Below are 24,553 nucleotides of genomic sequence, written 5' to 3'. Positions count from 1 at the left end.
CAGCTAAGCTCCTTGCAGGGAACAATGAATGAAAGCCGTTCTCAAAGCTGAAGTAACATGCAAAAGTGAACAGTTTGATGGCTGTCATACCTCCCTTTTAAGAGTTCCAGCACATGAAATTACCCTAATCTCATTCCTAATGACTTTAAATATGAAGTCAAAAGATGTTGTAGCCCTGAGTTAACTTTTTGTAGGCAGAACCTAGCGCTAGCAATATCAAAATCAAATAAAATTAAAATAAAATCTCATGGCCGTGCAGGTAATTTTAATTATCCACCAGCTTAGCTCAAAGAGGATCCTTGTTTGATGTGGCACTGTGCATTAAAATATTTCCCAGCATCGAAAACTCCAACTCAGTGATTGACCAAGAGCAAGGGATTCACTACATTGGAATTCTTGCAACTGTATACATTTCCTGTTCTCACTTTTACTTACTGTACAATTTTCTCACGCCTCAAATGCTTTAAAACATTTATTTTAAAGCTCACTACTTTCACTTACCTGTGACTAGCTGCTTCTTCCAATGTGACCTCTGGTCCTCCCAACTCTGTTGTTCCATCTCAACTCTAGTGATTCTGTTGATGCCTATGTTTCAATATATCGATTGCATCTTCAGCCACTGGACACCTTGCCCACAAGCTGCCAGGCAGGAACTGTCCAAGTGTTTTAGTTATACACAACTTTGGCAAAGCTGACTTCAGATTCCCAGCCCTGCGCTGAACACTGCAATTTTTCTAATTTATATATCTTTGGTGCCACCACACTCCAGCACCTAGATTCCAGACCCGATGCAGGGAATTGAGTTCTTGTATATTTTTCAATGCCGCCTTCAGGATCATGAACCAGGTAGAGTTAAAATTTAACGGCACATTCACCCGTTAGCCAGCCTCCTGTCAAGTTCTCCCTAAAAAATGTTAACTACTCCTAGTTCACAGCCCCTAAAGGTTGCATTAAAATAATTACACTGTTCCCACCTCTGGGCCAGAAAACCTGGGGTCAGGCCAATTAAGCCTCAGACATAATGAAAAAATTCAAATCATTTCTGGCCCAGGCAGAGGGAGTTGGGAAATGGAGATGGCCCGTTTTTAAAAAAAAATTCTATATCTTTGCTTGAAGAAAAAAATAAACATTCTTCCTAGCTCTTGGTTGGAAACCATTTTGAAGGAGTTGACGCATTTCAGGCCACCAATATGTTTGCAGCCAGTCTCGCTCTCGAGATTCACACCTCGTCGATCTCCCCCAACTTTCCTACTCCTTCATCCCCTAACTTTTTGCCATTCCCCTTCAGTCAAACCAAACTCCCAATTTACCATTCACTCACCAACACTTGATTGAATTTTTTGAGGAGGTAACAAGGAGTGTCGATGAGGGTAGTGCATTTGATGTAGTTTACATGGATTTTAGCAAGGCTTTTGACAAGGTCCCACATGCCATACTGGGTCAAAGAAGTAAAAGCCCATGGGATCAAGGGAGAGTGGCAAGTTGGATCCAAAATTAGCTCAGTGGCAGGAAACAAGGGGCAATGGTTGACAGGTGTTTGTGTGACTGGAAGGCTGCTCCAGTGGCGTTCGTGCAGGGCTCAGTACAAGGTCCCTTGCTTTTTGTGATATACATTAATGATTTGGACTTAAATGTAGGGGGCATGATTAAGTTTGCAGAAGATACAAAAATTGGCCGTGAGGGAGAAAGCTGTAGACTGCAGGAAGATATCAATGGACTGGGCAGGTGGGCAGAAAAGTGGCAAATGGAATTCAATCCGGAGAAGTGTGAGGTAATGCATTTGGGGAGGGCAAACAAGGCAAGGGAGTACACAATAAATGGGAGGATACTAAAAGGTGTAGAGGAAGTGAGGGACCTTTGAGTGCATGTCCACAGATCCCTGAAGGTAGCAGGATAGGTAGATAAAGTGGTTAAGGCGGCATATTGAATACTTTCCTTTATCAGCCAAGGCATAGAATATAAGAACAAGGAGGTTATGCTGGAACTGTATAAAACACTGGTTAGGCCACAGCTCAAGTACTGTGTACAGTTCTGGTCACCACATTATAGGAAGGATGTACTTGCAGTAGAGAGGGTACAGAGGAGATTTACGAGGATGTTGCCAGGGCTGGAGAATTGTAGCTACGTTCTCTTTGGAACAGAGGCAGCGGAGGGGTGATTTAATTGAGGTGTACAAAATTATGAGGGACCTAAATAGAGTGGATAGGAAGGACCTATTTCCCTTGGTAGAGAGGTCCATAAGCAGGGGGGGCATAGATTTAAAGTAATTGGTAGAAACGGAGGAAAAATGTTTTCACCCAGCAGGGAGGTAAGGGTCTGGAACTCACTGCGTGAAAGGGTGGTAGAGGCAGAAACCCTCAACTCATTTAAAAAGTACCTGGATGTGCACCTGAAGTGCCATGACCTACAAGGCTACGGACCAAGTGCTGACAAGTGGGATTAGGATCATTTTCGGCCAGTGCGGAAACGATGGGCTGAATGGCTTCCTTCTGTGCCGTAAATTTTCTATGATTTTTTTTTTTTTCGTTCATGGGATGTGGGCGTCGCTGGCGAGACCGGCATTTATTGCCCATCCCTAATTGCCCTAGAGAAGGTGGTGGTGAGCCGCCTTCTTGAACCGCTGCAGTCCGTGTGGTGAAGGTTCTCCCACAGTGCTGTTAGGAAGGGAGTTCCAAGATTTTGACCCAGCGACGATGAAGGAACAGCCATATATTTCCAAGTTGGGATGGCATGTGACTTGGAGGGGAACGTGCAGGTGGTGTCCTTCCCATGTACCTGCTGCTCTTGTCCTTCTAAGTGGTAGAGGTCACGGGTTTGGGAGGTGCTGAAGAAGCCTTGGCGAGTTGTTGCACTGTATCCTGTGGATGGTACACACTGCAGCCACAGTGCGCCGGTGGTGAAGGGAGCGAATGTTTAGGGAGGTGGATGGGGTGCCAATCAAGCGAGCTGCTTTGTCCTGGATGGTGTTGAGCTTCTTGAGTGTTGTTGGAGCTGCACTCATCCAGGCAAGTGGAGAGTATTCCATTACACTCCTGACTCGCGCCTTGGAGATGGTGGAAAGGCTTTGGGGAGTCAGGAGTTGAGTCACTCGCCGCACAATATCCAGCCTCTGTCCTGCTCTTGTGGCCACAGTATTTATATGGCTGGTCCAGTTAAGTTTCTGGTCAATGGTGACCTCCAGGATATTGATGGTGGGGGATTCGGCGATGGTAATGCCGTTGAATGTCATGAGGAGGTGGTTACACTCTCTCGTCGGAGATGGTCATTGCCTGGCACTTGTCTGGCGCGAACGTTACTTGCCACTTATAAGCCCAAGCCTGGATGTTGTCCAGGTCTTGCTGCATGTGGGCTCGGACTGCTTCATTATCTGAGGGGTTGTGAATGGAACTGAACACTGTGCAATCATCAGCGAACATCCCCATTTCTGACATTATGATGGAGGGAAGGTCATTGATGAAGCAGCTGAAGATGGTTGGGCTTAGGACACTGCCTTGAGGAACTCCAGCAGCAATGTCCTGGGGCTGAGGTGATTGGCCACCAAAAACCACTACCATCTTCCTTTGTGCTAGGTATGACTCCAGCCACTGGAGAGTTTTCCCCCCCGATTCCCATTGACTTCAATTTTACTAGGGATCCTTGGTGCCACACTCGGTCAAATGCTGCCTTGATGTCAAGGGCAGTCACTCTCACCTCACCTCTGGAATTCAGCTCTTTTGTCCATGATTGGACCAAGGCTGTAATGAGGTCTGGAGCCGAGTGGTCCAGGCGGAACCCAAACTGAGCATCGGTGAGCAGGTTATTGGTGAGTAAGTGCCACTTGATAGCACTGTCGACGACACCTTCCGTCACTTTGCTGATGATTGAGAGTAGACTGATGGAGCGGCAATTGGCCGGATTGGATTTGTCCTGTTTTTTGTGAACAGGACATACCTGGGCAATTTTCCACATTGTCAGGTAGATGCCAGTGTTGTAGCTGTACTGGAACAGCTTGGCGAGAGGCGCAGCTAGTTCTGGAGCACAAGTCTTCAGCACTACAGCCGGGATGTTGTCGGGGCCCATAGCCGTTGCTGTATCCAGTGCACTTGATATCATATGGAGTGAATCGAATTGGCTGAAGACTGGCTTCTGTGATGGTGGGGATATCGGGAGGCAGCCGAGATGGATCATCCACTCGGCACTTCTGGCTGAAGATGGTTGCAAACACTTCAGCCTTGTCTTTTGCACTCACGTGCTGGACTCCGCCATCGTTGAGGATGGGGATGTTTACAGAGCCTCCTCCTCCCGTTAGTTGTTTAATTGTCCACAACCATTCACGACTGGATGTGGCAGGACTGCAGAGCTTTGATCTGATCCTTTGATTGTGGAATCGCTTAGCTCTGTCTATAGCATGTTGCTTCCATTGTTTAGCATGCCTGTAGTCCTGAGTTATAGCTTCACCAGGTTGGCACCTCATTTTTAGGTATGCCTGGTGCTGCTCCTGGCATGCTCTTCTACACTCCGCATTGAACCAGGGTTGATCCCCTGGCTGGTTGGTAATGGTAGGGTGAGGAATATGCCGGGCCATGAGGTTTCAGATTGTGCTGGAATACAATTCTGCTGCTGCTGCTGATGGCCCACAGCGCCCCATGGATGCCCAGTTGTGAGCTGCTAGATCTGTTCTGAATCTATCCCATTTAGCACGGTGGTAGTACCACACAACACGTTGAATGGTGTCCTCAGTGCAAAGACAGGACTTCATCTCCACGAGGACTGTGCGTTGGTCACTCCTACCAATACCATCATGGACAGATGCATCTGCGACAGGTAGATTGGTGAGGACGAGGTCAAGTAAGTTTTTCCCTCGTGTTGGTTCGCTCACCACCTGCCGCAGGCCCAGTCTGGCAGCTACGTCCTTCAGGACTCGACCAGCTCGGTCAGTAGTGGTGCTACCGAGCCACTCTTGGTGATGGACATTGAAGTCCCCCACCCAGAGTACATTCTGTGCCCTTGCTACCCTCAGTGCTTCCTCCAAGTGGTGCTCAACATGGAGGAGGACTGATTCATCAGCTGAGGGAGGGCGGTAAGTGGTGATCAGCAGGAGGTTTCCTTGCCCATGTTTGACCTGATGCCATGAGATTTCATGGGGTCCGGAGTCAATGTTGAGGACTCCCAGGGCCACTCCCTCCTGACTGTATATCATTGTACCGTCACCTCTGGTGGGTCTGTCCTGCCGGTGGGATAGGACATACCCAGGGATGGTGATGGAAGAGTCTCGGACATTGGCTGAAAGGTATGATTTTGTGAGTACGGCTAGGTCAGGCTGTTGCTTGACTAGTCTGTGGGACAGCTCTCCCAATTTTGGTACAAGTCCCCAGATGTTCACGAGGAGGACTTTGCAGGGTCGACTGGGCTTGGTTTGCCTTTGTCGTGTCCGGTGCCTAGTGGACCGATGCCGGGTGGTCTGTCCGGTTTTATTCTTATTATTGTGACTTTTTTTTAAGCGAGATTTTACAACTGAGTGTCTTGCTAGGCCATTTCAGAGGGCAATTAAGAATCAACCACATTGCTGTGGGTCTGGAGTCACATGTCGGCCAGGTAAAGATAGCAGGTTTCCTTCCCTAAAGGACATCAGTGAACCAGATAGGTTTTAACGACAATCCGGTAGTTTGATGGCCACCATTACTGATACTAGTATTTTAATTCCAGATTTTTTATTTAATTAATTGAATTTAAATTCCCCAACTGCCGTGGTGGGATTTGAACTCATTACTCTGGATTATTAGTCCAGGCCTCTGAATTACTAGTCCAGTAACATAACCACTGTACTACCGTACCCTGATTCTATGACTGGCTGGATGATGTAATTACAGCATGACCACCTGAAGACTATACTTGGTCTTAACTCCCCTTTGTGCTACACCACAATAGACCAACTGGAACAAAAGTAAAAACTTTGCAATACCATTTTCTTGCCCTTCTTTTGTTCTTAAAACCCAATCCTAAAGAGATTTTGGGCTTGAAGGCAGCAGCTGCCCCAGTGCAAAGCCTGATTACGTGGTGCATCAGGCAGCCTGTAATGACTGAAAGTATGCAGATGGTCAAGAGTGGAGCACAACTAAGTATTTCAATACTTCATGTGCTTTATTACCGAGAACATATAGCATATGTTTTTATTGATGAGAGTACACTTAGATGTGGCAACAAAATGCAAAATATTTCACCATGTCACTGCAGATTTCCAAAGTCCTCCACAGTTACATAATTAGTGATATCACTTAGTCGAGTCAAACAATTTTCCTCCCCACCACCGACAGTCAGTCCTTGGTCAGCATCTCTCCCTCCCACAAACATACTCAGGGCTGCCAAATCAACCAGCTTTTTTCCGTTGTCTTCAGAAGGATACAACATGTGCTGGGGTATGCTTCCTTGGCATCAGAAATTCAATTACATTGCCCAAGCGACCACCCTATACCTTATGTGTGAGCCTAGTAGCAGGCATTGAATCATGATCATCTTAGCTGAGCTCAATCATGTCCTTGTCCAACATGCATCAAGGAACACGAACTCAGTGTTTTTTTTAAAAAACTGCTCCCTACCTGACACATCGAGACCGATCGTTGCAGCACAGAGCCAGAGTAGCATGAGGATTTTGAATTTGTTTTGAGGACAAGACTGAGTTATATATTTTTTTCTACGATCTATATAGCAACCACTCCCAAGACCAGTCAGGCAATCTACTCAAAGGTTCCCAAGTTGTGTTGTGCCCAATGGTCAGCTAGTTCTGTCACTTCAGTTTAGGTCACCAAAAACACAAGGAAAGCATCCAAGGCCTCAAGAGTAGGGCCATAAGATTGAACCCTAGTGTCAAAGGACCAAATTATAAAGGTGGGCTAGAAAAACTCACTCTTAATCCTTGAAAAAAGGTAAATTGAGAGGGGCGCTAATAAGAGATATACAAGACACTAAGCAGAATAGAAAATTGTAAACAATTTTACAACACCAAGTTATAGTCCAACAAATTTATTTTAAATTCCACAAGCTTTCGGAGGCTTCCTCCTTCGTCAGGTGAACGGTGTTCACCTGACGAAGGAGGAAGCCTCCGAAAGCTTGTGGAATTTAAAATAAATTTGTTGGACTATAACTTGGTGTTGTAAAATTGTTTACAATTGTCAACCCCAGTCCATCACCGGCATCTCCACATCAGAATAGAAAAGGTAGAGCACTATTGCAGGACGAGACATATGCGTGAATACACATTTCTTCAAACGGAGAGATCAATAAAACAACTTGCATTCAATGTAGTAAAATGTCCAATGGCGCTTTACAGGAGCATAACCAGACAAAAACTGACACCAAGGCAAAGAAGAGGACATTAGAAGAGGCTTGGTCTAAGAGGGTTTTAAAGAGTATCTTAAAAGGAGAAGGGGATGAAGAGTTTAAGGCCTAGAGACAGCTGACAGCACAGTTGTGGGGCAAAGAAAGTGGGGGATGTACAAGAGGCTAGAGTTCTGGAGGAGGTTACAGAGATAGGGAGGGGTGAAGACATGAAGGAATTTATTCACAAGGATGAGAATTTTAAAATCGAGGTGCACCGGGAGTCAATGTAGATCAGCGAGCACAGGGGTGATGGGTGAACGGGACTTGGTGCGAGTTGGAATGTGGGCAGCAGAGTTTTGAAAGAGTTCAAGCTTATGAAAGATGAAAGATGGGAGGCCAGCCAGGAGACTTTTGGACTAATAGTCTAGAGGTAACAAAAGCATTGATGAGGGTTTCAGCAGCAGATGAGCTGAGGCGGGGCTGAGATGGGCAATATTACAGAGGTGGAAATAGGCAGTTTTTGTGATGAAGAGGATATGGGGTCGAAAGCTCAACTCAGGTTCAAACAGGACGCCAAGGTTGTGAACAGTATGGTTCAGCCTGAGACAGTGGGCTGGGTGAGGGAACAGAATTTGTGGCGGGGGTCGAAGACAATGGCTTCATCTTCCCGATGTTTAATTTGAGGAGATTTCAGCTCATCCGGGACTGGGTGTCGGACAAGCAGTCTGATAACACAGAAGCAGTAGAGGTGTTGAGAGCGGTGATGGTATGGTGGAGCTGGGTATGGTCAGCGTACATGTGGAATCTGACTGTGTGTCTTCAGATGATGTTGCCAAGTGCCAAGGGGCAGCACGTAGATGGCAAATAGGAGGGAGCCATGTATGCATGGAACAGTCTCCCTGGCAAGGTAGGGAAGGCAAAAAACTCAAATCCTTCAAGATCAGTTGGACAGTGAACTAAGGGAACAATAGATTTCTATACAAGGATGAGCTGTATGGATTGAAATGCCATCCTCATCTTTACTTGCCTTTCTCTCATCTGCTAAGGGTGCCAGGAAATTAAACATCTACACGCAGTTTTTCCTTTAATATTTAGGACTACTTTCGTGGGATATGTAATCCCATTTAATCCGCTGAGGTGCAGCTTATTTATACAAATACACTGAAACGTTGATTAGGTTCATGGAAGAAAATTTTTTTTTTAAAACCACAAATACTTCCATCAAACATGCAGCTTCCTCATTTTTGCTGGCCAGCTAAAAACACGGCAAGACGGAATAGTTGAAGCACTCCTGCTGACCTCTCTGCTAAGGAAGGCAAACACCAATTTCAGAATTATGCACACCTAGTTGTGGCTTTGGCTGCTGTAAATTGCTGTGTAATATAAATAGTGTGGCATGAACAGCAGCAGAGGCGGAAGCAAGTACTGGATAATCAAGACAACTGATTTATGGTTTTTCACAGAAAAAAAACAGAATCGCAAAATTTATTACACAAAACACAACAAAAAAGAAAATTATTACAGTCCATCTTAATTGGGGAAAGTAATTTATGACACCGCATACAAGTTACCTTAAATGTTTTGGTTTATCCCTTTTCCTTTTGTTGGAATACATTTTTAAGTTAAATGGTTATACACTGACATTGGAACCTCATTTAATTTCCTTTGTCTTTGCAAACAAATTTCATTTTTAACCACATTTTCAAATACGTATATGGTCTTGATTTTTGAGACTCTTCCCTCTCAAAGTACAAGCCACCTCAGGAACAATATTTTAAAATGAAAAATCATGTACAAGTTATCAATCACTGCAGGGAAGCATTCTAGATTTGATCATTTAATAGACATTCGTAATAAATATACACTACCTCTAGGAGAAATGCAGCATGGTTTGGTCCCACCACGCACTGCTTAATTGTAGCCTGTTCCAAAACATTCAGAGGCGAGTGACTGGAAAGAAATTACAAAGTCACTCAAAATGTAAAAACACTGTACAAAATGCTTAAAATAAGTTGCTCTCTCTTCCATTTCCCAAGCCTACTTGCACCATGCATTTCCCTGCCGCAAAGAACAAACTGGAGACCTACTCCCAAGCCTCCATCGATGGCACTTAATAGCTTACTACCAGCGAGCACCCCAAGGTAAATCTTCTGCCCTCAAGGGAAGTGCCTGGCTTCCGCCTGGCAGCTCCATGGGCCAAGACTGAAAATTCATGTGAATAAGTGCAGATACAAAGCTGTGTTCTACCATTCTATGTTGAATTCACTATTCCTGAAAACATGCAAGTCAAACTGCAAGTGCCATGATGAAAATTAATTTATCTAGAATAAGCTTTACAGTGATTTCAGAATAAACCTTTTCATGCAAAAGCAAGACATTTATACAAACAAAGCTTTAATAACAATTGAAAATACCTCGGTCATATTGGGCTAGTACTAAGGGTCAACCAACAGTGATTTTCAGATTCTGTGATAAATGTCTCAGTATTGAGATAGTCCTTTCCAAATACTAGATTAAAACCAGCAAATTTTAAATCCACCTCTACTGGAATAAGTTACATACTGTAATGCATTTCCCTCCCCAAACAAGACAAAAATTTAGTACTAGTTCAGATTCCACCCAATAAGTGATTGAAAATTAGCAAGATCATCTGAAGATGTTAACATTACTTTGTAATTTACCGTTGCTGTTCTAAAAACAAACCCTAAATATTCTTTTTATCCTAAAAATGTTGCCAACTTGGCTGTGGGAGAATGGATTTGACAAGAAAATAGGTTATATCAGGAAATTCTGACTCAGTATCAAAACAATGAGATCACAACGTACAAGTTTCAGAATATAGCATTATCCCTATAGAATGCAGTGCTCAACGACATTTATAATTAGGCTAGAAATTCAACAGGATGACATTAAAAAGATCAATTTTTCACAATAGCTGGACTGTGCACAACAGCGAGACAAATTAAACTTCCATTTCAAAAACAGAAGTAATGTTGAAACCATACATTTAATGATGGGCAACAATTTTTATTTTGTTTCACGCACAACGTAAAAAACGCAGCAGCAAAAAAAGTATCATTCAACAAAAAACTCTTCTGGTACACCAGATTTAGTCTTAATTCACAACTTTCTTTTAACTATTTAAATTAAATAATTACAATATTGCTTACTGATACCAGCACTAAGTTACTAACAATGGTTCTATTAGCACTACAAGGCAATATAGATACCCTTGGCAAAGCTGTGCAACCAAGTTTTGAAATGTTCTAAAATGAAGTCACCCTCAATTCACCACAACCTCTAATTGGTTCTGTGTAACCAAATTAACTCTTGTATTAGAGCTATTACATGCAAAGCATTTTTTTTAATATAACAAAAGACCAATAATTCACAAGTCAAAGAAAGATGTACTTTACATATTAGATTTAATTCCCCTCCAACTGATGTACTAAAAAGGGAGTGGGGAGAGAAAGTGGGAATAAAAGATAACAAAATGCCATTCGGCCCAAGGAACCCAGACATCTTTATTTCCCAGACATCAACACCAACCTGCCTTTTCATCATATCCCTCATTCTTCCTTCTCCAAAAACAGATCCAACTGTCTCCTGAACCCATTTTACAAAAGAAACTGGATGTACGTTCAAAAAGGAGAAATTTGTAGGGCTACGGGGAGAGAGCAGAGGAATGGGACTAATTGGATAGCTCTTTCAAAGACCTGCACAGACATGATGGGGCCAAATTGCCTCCCGTGCTGTTTGATTCTATGACACTTCCTGCTTCAATGGCCTTTCTAACTCGCTGTACAATGCCATTACACTGGATGAAAAATTTCACATGGTATCCCTTCTTACTCCCAACTTTCATTTTTAAACTGATGTTGATTTGAACTGATTTGAACCCTTCACCACTGTGAACCATTTGTCTGGATCTATTTTGTCTGTTACTTCAAATTAGATTATCTCTCATTTCCTCTTTTCCATAGAAAAGAAGCCCAACTTCCTGAACCATTCCGGAGAACTTAAAATCTTTATCGTTGGCTAGGCTCAGTTGGTAGCATTCTCACCCGAGTCAGTAGGTGGTAGGTTCAAAACCCACTCTAGGGCACATAACCTAAACTGATTCTTTTTAGTACTGCATTAAAGTATGCTGCACTGCAAGAGGTGCTGTTCTTCAGATGAGGCATTAACACATTAAACATCCAATAGCACTATCTAAAGAGGAGCATGGAGCTGTTCCAGTGTCCTAATCAACAATGATCCCTCAAGCAAAACTCCCATACAGTTTAACTGTTCATTCATTGTTTGCAGCATCTTGCAGTATGCAAATTGCTGCCACATTTGCTTACATAATTGACTGTACTTCAAACATGTGCATCACTTTGAGAAGTTTCTTAGAAACCCCAGAAGGCTTTACATAAATACTAGCTCTTGCTTATTCAGATTGCCCTGGTTAGTCTGTCAGTCCATCCTCTCATGGATATTAGGTGACCAGAACTTCAGATGGGGCCTGACTAATACTGTACACAGTAACACAATATCTCCCTATGTACACTACAATTGTGATCCTTTCCTGCTCTCATATTGGAGCTAATTATTGTACTGATGGTTTCGTAGACTTATCTTACGGCTCAGTTTTTGGGATCCGAATCAGGACACTGCACATTTGTTCTTTCAACGAGTATTCCCTTATTTGGTCTTGCTTCCACACTTCACATTTAATTGTATTTAGAAATATTGGCCCAACTAACTTTTTAAAAAAAGCTTTTCAAATGGGGTTTGCAAATTTCTCTCTGTCTGGGGTCAGACATCACCCTCACGAGCACAGTGTCTTGAGAATTCTACATTTGAGTCTGGAAATTACACTGGTATCATATGAATACAATGCTTTTGAATCAAAAAATTAATTGCTTTAAGAGAGCAGATATTTCTGTATCTTGACTTGCTACATGTTATTTCTGTTGTATACCAATAAAAAAAAACACTTCTTGCAAGAATAAGCATTTATCTTTGGGTAGCTGACACTGCCTTTTGGAGTGTGCCAATATCTGTAAGGGAACCCCCTCAGCACAGAAAAGTTTAAAAACCGTTGTGCCAGAAGGTACAAGTCATCCAAATACCTCCCTCCCCCAATTTTGTTACACAAAAATACTAATGGATTTCCCATGATGTTGCTCTTGGTGAGTTAAAAGATGTGCTGCTCCACCTAGCATTGTATGCAGTGAATTCCAAATGCCTACTAGTACAGCTGTATCACATGATGGAAGTAGAAAGTTTCTAAGGAAAAATATTTTTTGTGGCATTGCAATGTGGGTAATGAGAAACTTTGTGGAATTGCAGTGTGGGATGGGAGTGTTTGAGAGACTGTACAAAAAAGAACTATGTTCTGGTCTCTGTTGCCTAGTAGATCTGCTGTGATTAAGGATAATGTGGGAACTTGTCTTTTCCCTTGTTCCAAAATTCCTTTCATCGAAAAAGTCCCTCAAGTCGCCAAAAAAGAAACTAACCAAAAGCACCAGGATGTCAAAGAAAGACATCAGACAAAGTGGTCAATTGTGGTGGTGGGGCAGTGGATCATAACCCCAGGTAGTTTTTGGTCCGAAATGAATGAGCAGCGCTAGAGGTCTGCTCAACCAAGCAATGTATGACTCAGGTGCACAGCTTTGAAGCAGTCATTTGGATGTGACATAACCCAGGCGGCTTTACATATATATGGAGCATGCCAGGTCAGCGGGGAAGGCACGCATTCACAAGAGGGGAAGGTTACTCCACGCGAAAGGTAGAGAATTTATTTGGGGGGGGGGGGGGGGCTTAAATTTCACAGGTCAAAAGCTTGGCCAATTATTTGTATCATGAAAATATTTAACAACTTGTGACTTTAACATAGGAAATCGTCCCTAGATGCTTCATAGGAGCATAATCCTGTCAGAGGTCAGTATTAGGACCACTGCTCTTTGATATACATTGATGACCTGGACTTGGATATAGAGGGTATAATTTCAAAGTTGGCAGACCACAAAAAACTCGGAAATATAGTAAGCAATCTGGAGGATGGTAACAGACCTCAGGAGGAGATAGGCAGACATAATAAGGTGAAATTTAATGCAGAGAAGTGTGAAGTAATACATTTTGGTAGGAAGAATAAGGTGAGGCAATATAAACTAAATTTTTTTTAAATTCGTTCGTGGGATGTGGGTGTCGCTAGCGAGGCCAGCATTTATCGCCCATCCCTAATTGCTCGAGAAGGTGGTGGTGAGCCGCCGCCTTGAACCGCTGCAGTCCGTGTGAAGGTTCTCCCACAGTGCTGATAGGAAGGGAGTTCCAGGATTTTCACCCAGCGATGATGAAGGAACGGCAATATATTTCCAAGTCAGGATGGTGTGTGATTTGGAGGGGAACGTGCAGGTGGTGGTGTTCCCATGTGGCGCTGCCCTTGTCCTTCTAGGTGGTAGAGGTCATGGGTTTGGGAAGTGCTGTTGAAGAAGCCTTGGCGAGTTGCTGCAGTGCATCCTGTCGATGATACACACTGGAGCCACAGTGCACCAGTGGTAAAGGGAGTGAATGTTTAGGGTGGTGGATGGGGTGCCAATCAAGCAAGCTGCTTTGTCCTGGATGGTGTTGAGCTTCTTGAGTGTTGTTGGAGCTGCACTCATCCAGGCAAGTGGAGAGTATTCCATCACACTCCTGACTTGTGCCTTGTAGATGGTGGAAAGGCTTTGGGGAGTCAGGAGGTGAGTCACTCGCCGCAGAATACCCAGCCTCTGACCTGCTCTTGTAGCCACAGTATTTATATGACTGGTCCAGTTAAGTTTCTGGTCAATGGTGACCCCCAGGATGTTGATGGTGGGGGATTCAGCGATGGTAATGCCACTGAATGTCAAGGGGAGGTGGTTAGACACTCTCTTGTTGGGAGATGGTCATTGCCTGGCACGAATGTTACTTGCCACTTATCAGCCCAAGCCTGGATGTTGTCCAGGTCTTGCTGCATGCGGGCACGGACTGCTTCATTATCTGAGGGGTTGCGAATGGAACTGAACACTGTGCAATTATCAGCGAACATCCCCATTTCTGACCTTATGATGGAGGGAAGGTCATTGATTAAGCAGCTGAAGATGGTTGGGCCTGGGACACTGCCCTGAGGAACCCCTGCAGCAATGTCCTGGGGCTGAGATGATTGGCCTCCAACAACCACTACCATCTTTCTTGGTATGACTGCAGCCACTGGAGAGTTTTCCCCCTAATTCCCATTGACTTCAATTTAACTAGGGCTCCTTGGTGCCACAATCTGTCAAATGCTGCCTTGATGGTACAATTTTAAAGGGGATGCAGGGACAGAGACACCTTGGGATGCACACACACGAATCTTTGAAGGTGGCGGGACAAGTTGAGAATGCTGTTTAAAAAAAAGCATATGGGATCCTGGGCTTTATTAATAAGAGGCACAGAGTACAAGAGCAAGGAAGTTATGCCAAATCTTTATAAAACACTGGTTAGGCCTCAGCTGGAGTATTGTGTTCAATTCTGGGCACCACACATTATGAAAGATGTCAAGGCCTTAAAGAGAGTGCAGAAGAGATTTACTAGAATGGTACCAGGGATGAGGGACTTCAGTTAAGTGGAGAGACTGGAGAAGGAACAAGGAAATTTTGATAGGTGTTCAAAATCAAGAACGGTTTTGACAAGAGTAAATAAGGAGAAACTGTTTCCAGTGGCAGAAGGCAGAGGACACATGATTTAAGGTGATCGGCAAAAGAGCCAGAGGCAACACAAAAACATTTTTTCATGCAGCGAGTTCGAATGATCTGGAATGCACTGCCTGAAAGGGGGGTGGAAGCAGATTCAATAGTAACTTTAAAAGGGGAATTTGATAAATACTTGAAGGGAAAAAATTTACAGGGCTATGGGTAAAGAGCAGGGGAGTTGGACTAAATGGATAGCTTTTTCAAGGCCCGCCACATGCACAATGGGCCGAATGGCCACCTCCTGTGCTGTACCAACTTTGAAAATCAGACAACATGTCACTGATCCAAAGGAGGAGACATGAGGGCTGGTGACTAAAAGCTTGGTTAAAGAGGTAGGTTTTAAGGAGTGTCTTAAAGGAGGAGAGGTAGCGAGGCTGAGAGGTTCAGGTAGGGAATTCCAGAGCTTAGGGCCTAGACAGCTGAAGGCACAGCCACCAATGGGAGTGGGTAAAGCAGAAAAGACCAGAGTTGGAGGAACACAGAGTTCTTGGAATGTTGTAGGGTTAGAGGAAGTTACAGAGATGGGGAGAGGCAGTCATGGAGGGCTTTGAAAATTAGGGCTGGAATTTTAAATTGGAGGTGTTGGTGGACCGGGAGCCGATGTAGGTCAGTGAGCACAGGGGTGATGGGTGAACGGGACTTGGTGCAGGTTAAGTCATGGGCAGAGTTTCAGATGAGCTCAGATTTATGAAGAGTACAAGATGGGAGGTCAGCCAGGAGAGCATTTGAATAGTCAAGTCTGGAGATAACAAAAACATGGGTTGAAGTTCCAGCAACAGATAAGTTGAGGCCAGACCAGAGATGGGCAATGTTACGGTTGGTGTTTGTGATGGAGTCGGAAACTCAGCTCAGGACCAAATAGGGTGGCAAGGTTGCGAACAGTCTGGTTCAGCCTGAGACTGTGGCCAGGGAGGGGGATGGAATTGGTGGCAAGGAAATGGAATTTGTGGCAGGGGATCGAAGACATTGGCTTTTGTCTTCCCAATGTTTAACTGGAGAAAATTACGACTCATCCAGAACTGAATGTCGAACAAGCAGTCTGACAACAAAGGCAGTGGACGGGTCCAGAGTGGTGGTGAGGTAGAGCTGGGTGTCATCAGTGTACATGTGGAACCTGATGTCATGTATTCGAATGATGTCACCAAGGGTCAGCATGCAGATGAGAGATAGATCCTTTGGGGACTCCAGAGGTACTGGGCAGGATTCTCTGACTACGACTGGATAGGTAAGAGCAGAACGCAGCGAGAGCAGTCCCACTCAGCTGGACAACTAAGGAGAGGCATTGCAAGAGGATGGTGTGGTCAACCATGTCAATGGCTGCATATAGGTTGAGAAGGATGAGGAGGGACAGTGCACCATGGTCACAGAGTTTGTGACTTTTCGGGCTGTTTCAGCACTGTGGCAGGGGTGGAAACCTGATTGGAGAGGTTCAGACCTGGAATTGTGGGAACGATGGGCACGGATTTGGGAAGTGACACGTTAACGGACTTGAGAGGAAAGGGATGTTGTCGATGGGGATGTAGTTTGCAAGGACAGAGGGGTCAAAGGTGAGTTTTTTTTAAATGAAGGGGGTGATAATGGCAGATTTGAAAGGGAGGTGGATAGTACCTGAGAGGGAATTGTATTCAAAACATGATACATGTTATAGGCATGACTAATATACTGTATATAACTGTTTTCTAACTGTTCCATCTCCACTCCCAATGTTTATAACATGCTGCTAGTTTTCATCTGCAATAAGTCACTTCAATATCAAGCTATGTACCTGACTGGTTAGCCACTCTCTTACACGTACCCCCCAGCTGAAAACACACAGATTTGTAATCAAGTTTCAAATGTCATTTCACTTACCCCAGGTTCAAAGCCAAAAATGCAACTTTGAAGGTCCTGCTGCAGCATTCTCCTGTGCAAGGCTCCAAAGCTTTTACATAGACAAAACTTCACTGCAGTCCTAATTGCAAATTAGGATCTACCATCTGCGTACAATGTCATTTGTAAACAAATCGATGTGCATTATATCTTCTGCCATTCACTCTAAAGCCAGCCAACCTTTTGTAATTTATTTCCTGCTTGACAAACAAAACTATTGGGCACAATGCTATCTACCAAACTCTGTAAATATATCTGAAACACAGTAAATCTTACACTTAACTCATGGAGAATGAAGCACCAATCACATGAAGCAAAGTTGATAATGATCTCCATGAGGATTTTATGCAAGTTGCCACCTTTCCAGGCTTTTGTACACAGATTTGACCCAGCAATGGAAACAAAACTCAGCTTTTCAACTTACATTATGTCACAGAGCAAGCATTTACTACGATAAAAGTGACTGATGAAGTACACTTGAAATTCACTGTTCTCTAAGTAGGAATTCTTAATATCTTAGAGCTCATTTGTAAAAGAAATACTCCAGAAGGCCAACTGAGAATCTTGCTCTGAACTTGATCCTACACAAACTCCACCCTGGCCTGACAAACAAGTGTAGGTAATGCTGCAGCTACAGGTTTAAATATTCTGGTCAGGACTCTGCCTCCAATTCTGGAAGTCACTAAAACCATGCCTTACTGCTTGTTACCCTATTTACTGCACTTGCAGCAGAGGGGACACTTGCTCACTTCCTATAAGTTGCACACCCCAAACTGACAATACCCATGACAAATATAGAATAAGGACATGCCAATTTTGGCAAACAACGCATGGATTGCTCCCAGAGCTGGAGCAACAGCAAGCAGCATAAGCTCCTTCCTGTTGAGAAAACACAACCCTACCAATGTGTAGCATTATCAAAATGTGGATAAGATACTCAGTGGCTTTGCAGGTACCAAGAAACATGTAGGTTTAGCATTAACAATGAGCTTATTTTCAAGTATCGAAAATAAATAAATAAATAAATAATTTTGATTTTTTTTTTTAAAAAAAACTCACTAGTTAGCCTGTATTTCCAATTAAGACATTTCCAGAGAGACAGGCCAAACATGCAGTACCGTAACAGATACTGAAAAGGTATAGGGTGGAAGTTACAATAACATTGTTGGATTCAGTTACAGCCCAAGGTGCCAATTTTAAAAGGTATAGTTTTGTTTAAAAAATGCTTAAACACCTCATTCCTCATGGGGGTTAATTTTTAAAAAAAATCTTAATTAAGAAACAAATGCCTCACACACAGCTAGTCCCACCTCCATTTCACATAATTTGAATGACAGATGCATTGGGCGTTCCTGTAGCATAGATCAGTATCACATGTTACCTGGTAAATAGACTACAGGCAAATACATACACACCCCTGCAGGCTGCTCTGATCACCTTATGCACCACTTGAGAATTTTAACTACACTTGTAAGGAAGAGCATTTATAGTAGCTTATCACAGCCTCATGACATCCCAAAGCACTTCACAACCTATAAATTACTTGGAGTGAAGTCACTGTTGTAGAGTCAAATGCCAATTTCACACAGCAACAGTTCTACAAACACCAAATGAGATAAATTAAGCATTTAATCGCTTCTTAATTCTGTGTCAGTTGAGGCAGGAATGCTGCACAGGACATCTAGAGAACTCCTCTTCTTTGAATAGTGCCATGAGATCTTTTACATCCACCTAAACTGGTTTAATGATAGCACCAGGATAATGCAGCACTGTGTTCAAGTCTTGGTTTTGAACCCACAACCTTGAAACTCAGAGTTAAGAGTGCTAACTGAGTGAAGCTGACACTGGGCCAAAGCTGAGTTGGTAAGACTGTGGGGAAAAGACCAGAGATCAAAGAGTAACAATGGAAGGAAGTTGCCAGAGGAGAACACAATCTAAATGCAAAAAAGGTTGACAAATCCAGGTCTGTTTACAGAAACCACAAATGTAAAATATACTCTACATTAAAGAGTCAGCAAATAGGAGTAAACCCAGAGTTGGCAACTTTTAGACTGCATCACTAGTCTATTCTAGGGCACAAAAACCCTGTGTATAACAGATCTCCACATGTGGAATAAAAAGCAAGCACAATTCCTACATATCCTAAAATTCCAGCTTTCAGTGCACAAACTAAAATTAACCATAAGCACTGAATTATTTAGATTCCACATTTACATTTCAAGACACAACTTTCTGTAAAAATCCACTCCTGATCAATGAAACTTAATTCCACAAATCCAATCTGCAACAGGTGCTTAAGATTTAGCCACCCTAAAATTAACCAGTGAAGGAGAAGATTTAAACCGAGCAAGCAGAACAGATTACAGTAATAAAAATGGAATTAAACATTCACAATACCTGCTAAGATTGAATTTGTTGAGTTTTTCTGATACTTCTCGTAATCTGCAAAGAAACAAGTCTAGTTGAAGCAATGCAATAGTAAAAGTTATCATTTCAGTTACTCAGCGTGCAGTCTTGGTTCTTCACCATCCTTCTCTAATAAGGATACATCTTACAGCTCCAACTTCAATACTATATACAGTTTATATCTACTGAAGAACTATGGAAAGTTTCCACACTGCACAAAACATGCTAAATAGCCCTGTTTTCCCAAACTATAATTTTATTACAAAACGAACCATAATGCAGAACATTTAAATAATTTGCCTTGTGTTTTTTTTTTAAAAGATGGAGTCTCACAAGATTACTGACATGAAAAAAATTCATTTCACAAAATACTTTAATTTTGGTTACTTTCAGTAAAATAAGCCCATCCATATTTGGAAACAAAAGGGTTTTCATTTTGAAGCAGTAATGTCTCATTATCTTTAGCACCCTGGGGGTACTGTGGTACAAAATAAATAGGCAATGCATGTAGAGTGCACATATTTACACCAGGATCCTCTTGGAACAAGTTAAACTTTGTACTTCACCATTTACCTTTGCAAATGTCCTTATTAAAATTCTCTGGTGTAGGCTCACAGTACTGGCAAGAGGCAATCTGTAAGCCAAATACCATTTCATATTTAGATCCCATTCTAATTTTTCCCATCAGCTTACAAGCGACATGAAACGTGTCTGTTCCAGATACAATATGTTGCCTGATCCTCAATGTCTTTCCCCAAAAATGACAACGTTATAAAATGTTGCAGCTGGCACATAATGCAAAGTTAATTACACTGCAACTTGTCAGATTCTGCTCCTTATAAAAATCCTCACTTATCAGCGCCTCCTCAAAAAGCTCACCCGATACTCCTCTGTCCTTGCAAACTCCAGAACTAGCCGTGTCTCTAGCCAAACTGTTCCAGTACAGCTACAACGCTGGCATCAACCCAACCATGTGGAAAATTGCCCAGGTATGCCCTGTCCACAAAAAGCAGGACAAATCCAATCCAGCCAATTACCACCCCTTCAGTCTACTCAATCATCAGCAAAGTGATGGAAGGTGTCGTCGACAGTGCTATCAAGCGGTACTTACTCACCAATAACCTGCTCACCGATGCTCAGTTTGAGTTCCGCCAGGACCACTCGGTACCAGACCTCATTACAGCCTTGGTCCAAACATGGACAAAAGAGCTGAATTCCAGAGGTGAGGTGAGAGTGACTGCCCTCGACATCAAAGCATCACTTGACCAAGTGTGGCTCCAAGGAGCCCGAGTAAAATTGAAGTCAATGGGAATCAGGGGAAAAACTCTCCAGTGGCTAGAGAGATACCTAGAACAAAGGAAGATGGTAGTGGTTGTTAGAGGCCAGTCATCTCAGCCCCAGGACAATGCTGCAGGGGTTCCTCAGGGCAGTGTCCCAGGCCCAACCATCTTCAGCTGTTTCATCAATGACCTTCCCTCCATCATAACGTCAGAAATGGGGATGTTCACTGATGATTGCACAGTGTTCAGTTCCATTCACAATCCCTCAGATAATGAAGCAGTCCGTACCCGCATGCAGCAAGACCTGAACATCATCCAGACTTGGGCTGATAAGTGGCAAGTAACATTCGCACCAGATAAGTGCCAGGCAATGACCATCCCCAACAAGAGAGTCTAACCACCTCCCCTTGACATTCAACTGCATTAACATCACTGAATCCCCCACCATCAACATCCTGGGGGTCACCATTGACCAGAAACTAAATTGGACCAGTCACATAAATACCGTGGCTACAAGAGCAGGTCAGAGGCTGGGTATTCTGTGGAGAGTGACTCACCTCCTGACTTCCCAAAGCCTTTCCACCATCTATAAGGCACAAGTCAGGAATGTGATGGAATACTCTCCACTTGCCTGGATGAGTGCAGCTCCAACAACACTCAAGAAGCTTGACACCATCCAGGACAAAGCAGCCCGCTTGAGTGGCACCCCATGCACCACCCTAAACATTCACTCCCTTCACCACCGGCTCACTGTGGCTGCAGCGTGTGCCATCCACAGCAACTCGCCAAGGCTTCTTCGACAGCACCTCCCAAACCCGCAACCTCTACCACCTAGAAGGACAAGGGCAGCAGGCATACGGGACCACCACCTGCACGTTTCCCTTCAAGTCACACACCATCCCGACTAGGATATATATCGCCATTCCTTCATCGTTGCCGAGTCAAAATCCTGGAACTCCCTAACAGCACTGTGGGAGAACCTTCACTACACGGACTGCAGCAGTTCAAGGCGGCGGCTCACCACCACCTTCTCAAGGGCAATTAGGGATGGGCAATAAACGCTGGCCTTGCCAGCGACATCTACGTCCCATGAACGAATTAAAAAAACTACCGCCCTGTCTACAACCTTCCTTTCCTCTCCAAAGTCCTTGAACATGTTGTCGCCTTCCAAATCCATGCCCATCTTTCCCACAACTCTACGTTTGAATCTCTCCAATCAGATACCCGCCCCGGCCACAGCATGAAAGAGTCCTAATAAAATCACAAATTACATTCTATGTAACTACGACCATGGTTCACTATCCCTCCTCATCCTTCTCTACTTGTCTGCAGCCTTTGATACCATCCTCCAACGCCTCTCCTCCGTGGTCCAGCTGAGTGGGACTGCCCTCACCTCGTTCCAATCTTCCCTATCCAGTTAGGCAGAGAATTTCCTGCAATGGCTTCTCTTCCCACCCAGTTACACCTGGTATCCCACCAGGATCTATCCTTAGCCCCCCTATTTCTCATCTACATGTTGCTCCTTGGCGACATTATCCAAAACGCAGTGTCAGGTTCCACATGTATACTGACAACACGCAGGTCTATCTCACCACCACCTCTCTCGATCCCTCAACTGCCTGTATATCGTCAAACTGCTTGGCTGACATCCAATCCTTGAGCCGAAATTTCCTCCAACAAGGCAGAAGCCATTATCTTCAAAACCCGCCACAAATTCTGTTCCCTTGTCACCTATACCACCCCCCTTTCTTCACCCTTCCCCTCAAATCTCTGGCCACTGTCTCAGGCTGAACCATACTGTTTGCAGCCTCGGTGTCCTATGCGATCCTGAGCTGAGCTTCCGACCCAATATTGTCTCCGTCACAAAGATCACCACCAGCTCATCTGACCCTGAAACCCTCATCCATGCTTTTGTTACCTCCAGCCAACTATTCCAATGCTCTGCTGGCTAGCCTCCCCTCTTCCACCCTTCATAAACTGACCTATGCTGGCTCTGAGTCCAGCAACCCTCGATTTTAAAATTCTCATCCTGATGCTCAAAGCCCTCCATGGCCTCACTCCTCTATCTCTGTAACCTCCTCCAACCCTCCAAGATCTCTGCATTCCTCCAACTCTGGCCTCTTGCGCACCCCCCAACCATTGTCGGCCGTACCTTAAGCAGTCTAGGCCTGAGCTGTGGAAATCCCCCCCTAAACACCTCTGTGTCTCTCCTCCTTTAAGACATGATTTAAAACCTACCTCTTTCACCAAAGTTTTGGTCACCTGTCCTAATATCTACTTCGTTGGCTGTGTCAATTTTTGCCTGATTGCACTCCTGTGAAGTGCCTTGGGACATTTTACTATGTTAAAGGCGCTATGTAAATACAAGTTATTGGTATTGAGTTCAATGAAAAACAGCTACTATTTTAAAATTGCTGCTGCCAAAACCAGTACTTTAAGTTGAGCTTTATTGAATTGAATCCCGTGGCAATAAACATCACCCCTCAAAAGCAGCACAGGTATATTTTGGAACTACTACCCTCCGCAATAAAAAGTTGGCAACAGAAATTAGAACTATGCAGTAAACAAGTGGCATAGCATAAGCATATAAACACATCTGTGGCTCAAAAATTACTCTTAGAAACTACTGCACTTTTATCATTATTTCTTTTGTTGAGTCTTTCTTCAGTTGAGAATCTGGACTGCAGCATTCTTTGCAAAGCCAATGTTGTTTTATTTGCAAATAGGTATGTAACTTTGCCCATTAACACTCCACCTCCATTCCCCTCAGCTACAGGCAAACAAGATTTGCTTACAGAGAGCACCAGTCATGTGTACATCAAAGAATCATCAAAATACTCCTACTTGACTATGAACTCTGAATGGAAGGTCAACACCTCTCAAATTGTCCTATTTGATTTCTTACAAATGTGTGTATACCAAATTATAAAATGAATGATTATTAGGCATGTAATGCAGTTGAAGTCTTATTCATGGAGATCAGCTGCTGAACAACGGTTATCAAAATTCCTGTGCTAACCCATTTCCACCTCATGTTTTGTTTCCCTGCCCACCACAAATTTTGATTTCTCTGCTAGTTAGATCTCCTGAACTTGACTACTCCACAAAGATTTGATGCCAAACAAGTTTGTGACTCACAATGAACTCTCAGTCCACCTCTATTGTATAAATAGATATTGTACAAATGCCCATATTCCATCAACAGATGCATCACAGAAACTTCTCAGAACACAATTGCAATCTCCAGATCAAAACCACAGCAGGCCTAAAAAGCTATCAAAATACACTGCACTTAACAAAAACCCTAATACTGCATATGCTGGAAATCAAACAAAATACGCTGGAAATGATCAGTAAGTCAGGCACAGCATCCGTGAAAAGAAGCGACAAGACAATGCTTCAGGCGTTGCCCTTCATTTGAAGGAAAATGCCCGAAACGTTAATGTGTCGCTTCTCTCCGCAGATGCTGTGCTTGACACGCTGAGTGTTTCCAACATTTTCTGTTGTCTTTAATATGCATTACACTATTTGATTAGGAAGAGAACTAAATTGCCCCAAAATTCTATGGTATCAAAATGAACTAATCAGAAGAACTATTAGCCACAAATGAAGATCAATGAATCCAAAAAAAAGTGATATTGCATCAACCAAATGCAAATGTAGCTCATTACAACAGTGACTGCATTTCAAAAATACTTCATTGGTTTTAAAGCTCTTTGGGACGTTCAGAGGTTGTGAAAGGCACTGTATAAATGCAAGTCCTTCTTTATATGGTGGCAGCATTAACAAGTGGTCAGCTCTGTCTCTGCTGTGGGGCTAATATTTTTCTGGCTTTGAAAAAACTCAATTTACACCTGTTTCAACTTTGCTCAACTTCCTAAATTGTTAATTCAAAGCAACGAACAAAAAGATGTAGCAAATGCCTCAGCATTTCTTATGGTAGCGAAAGATTAAAATTAGCAA

General features: G+C 43.4%; 1 protein-coding gene across 6 annotated transcripts in view; it reads right to left on the bottom strand.

Annotated features, from left to right (window-relative positions):
* Positions 1-24,553, bottom strand: part of ubr5 (ubiquitin protein ligase E3 component n-recognin 5) — a 182,900-nt gene that overhangs the window by 152,278 nt on the left and 6,069 nt on the right. For all 6 annotated transcript variants that reach the window (XM_067982020.1, XM_067982021.1, XM_067982022.1 and 3 more), the window contains exons 2-3: positions 19,302-19,346; positions 9,165-9,246 (exon numbers count right to left, since the gene is read on the bottom strand). In XM_067982020.1, coding sequence (XP_067838121.1) covers positions 9,165-9,246; positions 19,302-19,346 — 127 coding nt within the window. The remainder of the gene's footprint in view (positions 1-9,164; positions 9,247-19,301; positions 19,347-24,553) is intronic.

Source organism: Heptranchias perlo, chromosome 3, assembly GCF_035084215.1.
Source record: "Heptranchias perlo isolate sHepPer1 chromosome 3, sHepPer1.hap1, whole genome shotgun sequence".
Classification (NCBI taxonomy): Eukaryota; Metazoa; Chordata; class Chondrichthyes; order Hexanchiformes; family Hexanchidae; genus Heptranchias; species Heptranchias perlo.
This window is presented reverse-complemented; position numbering and strand designations above follow the sequence as displayed.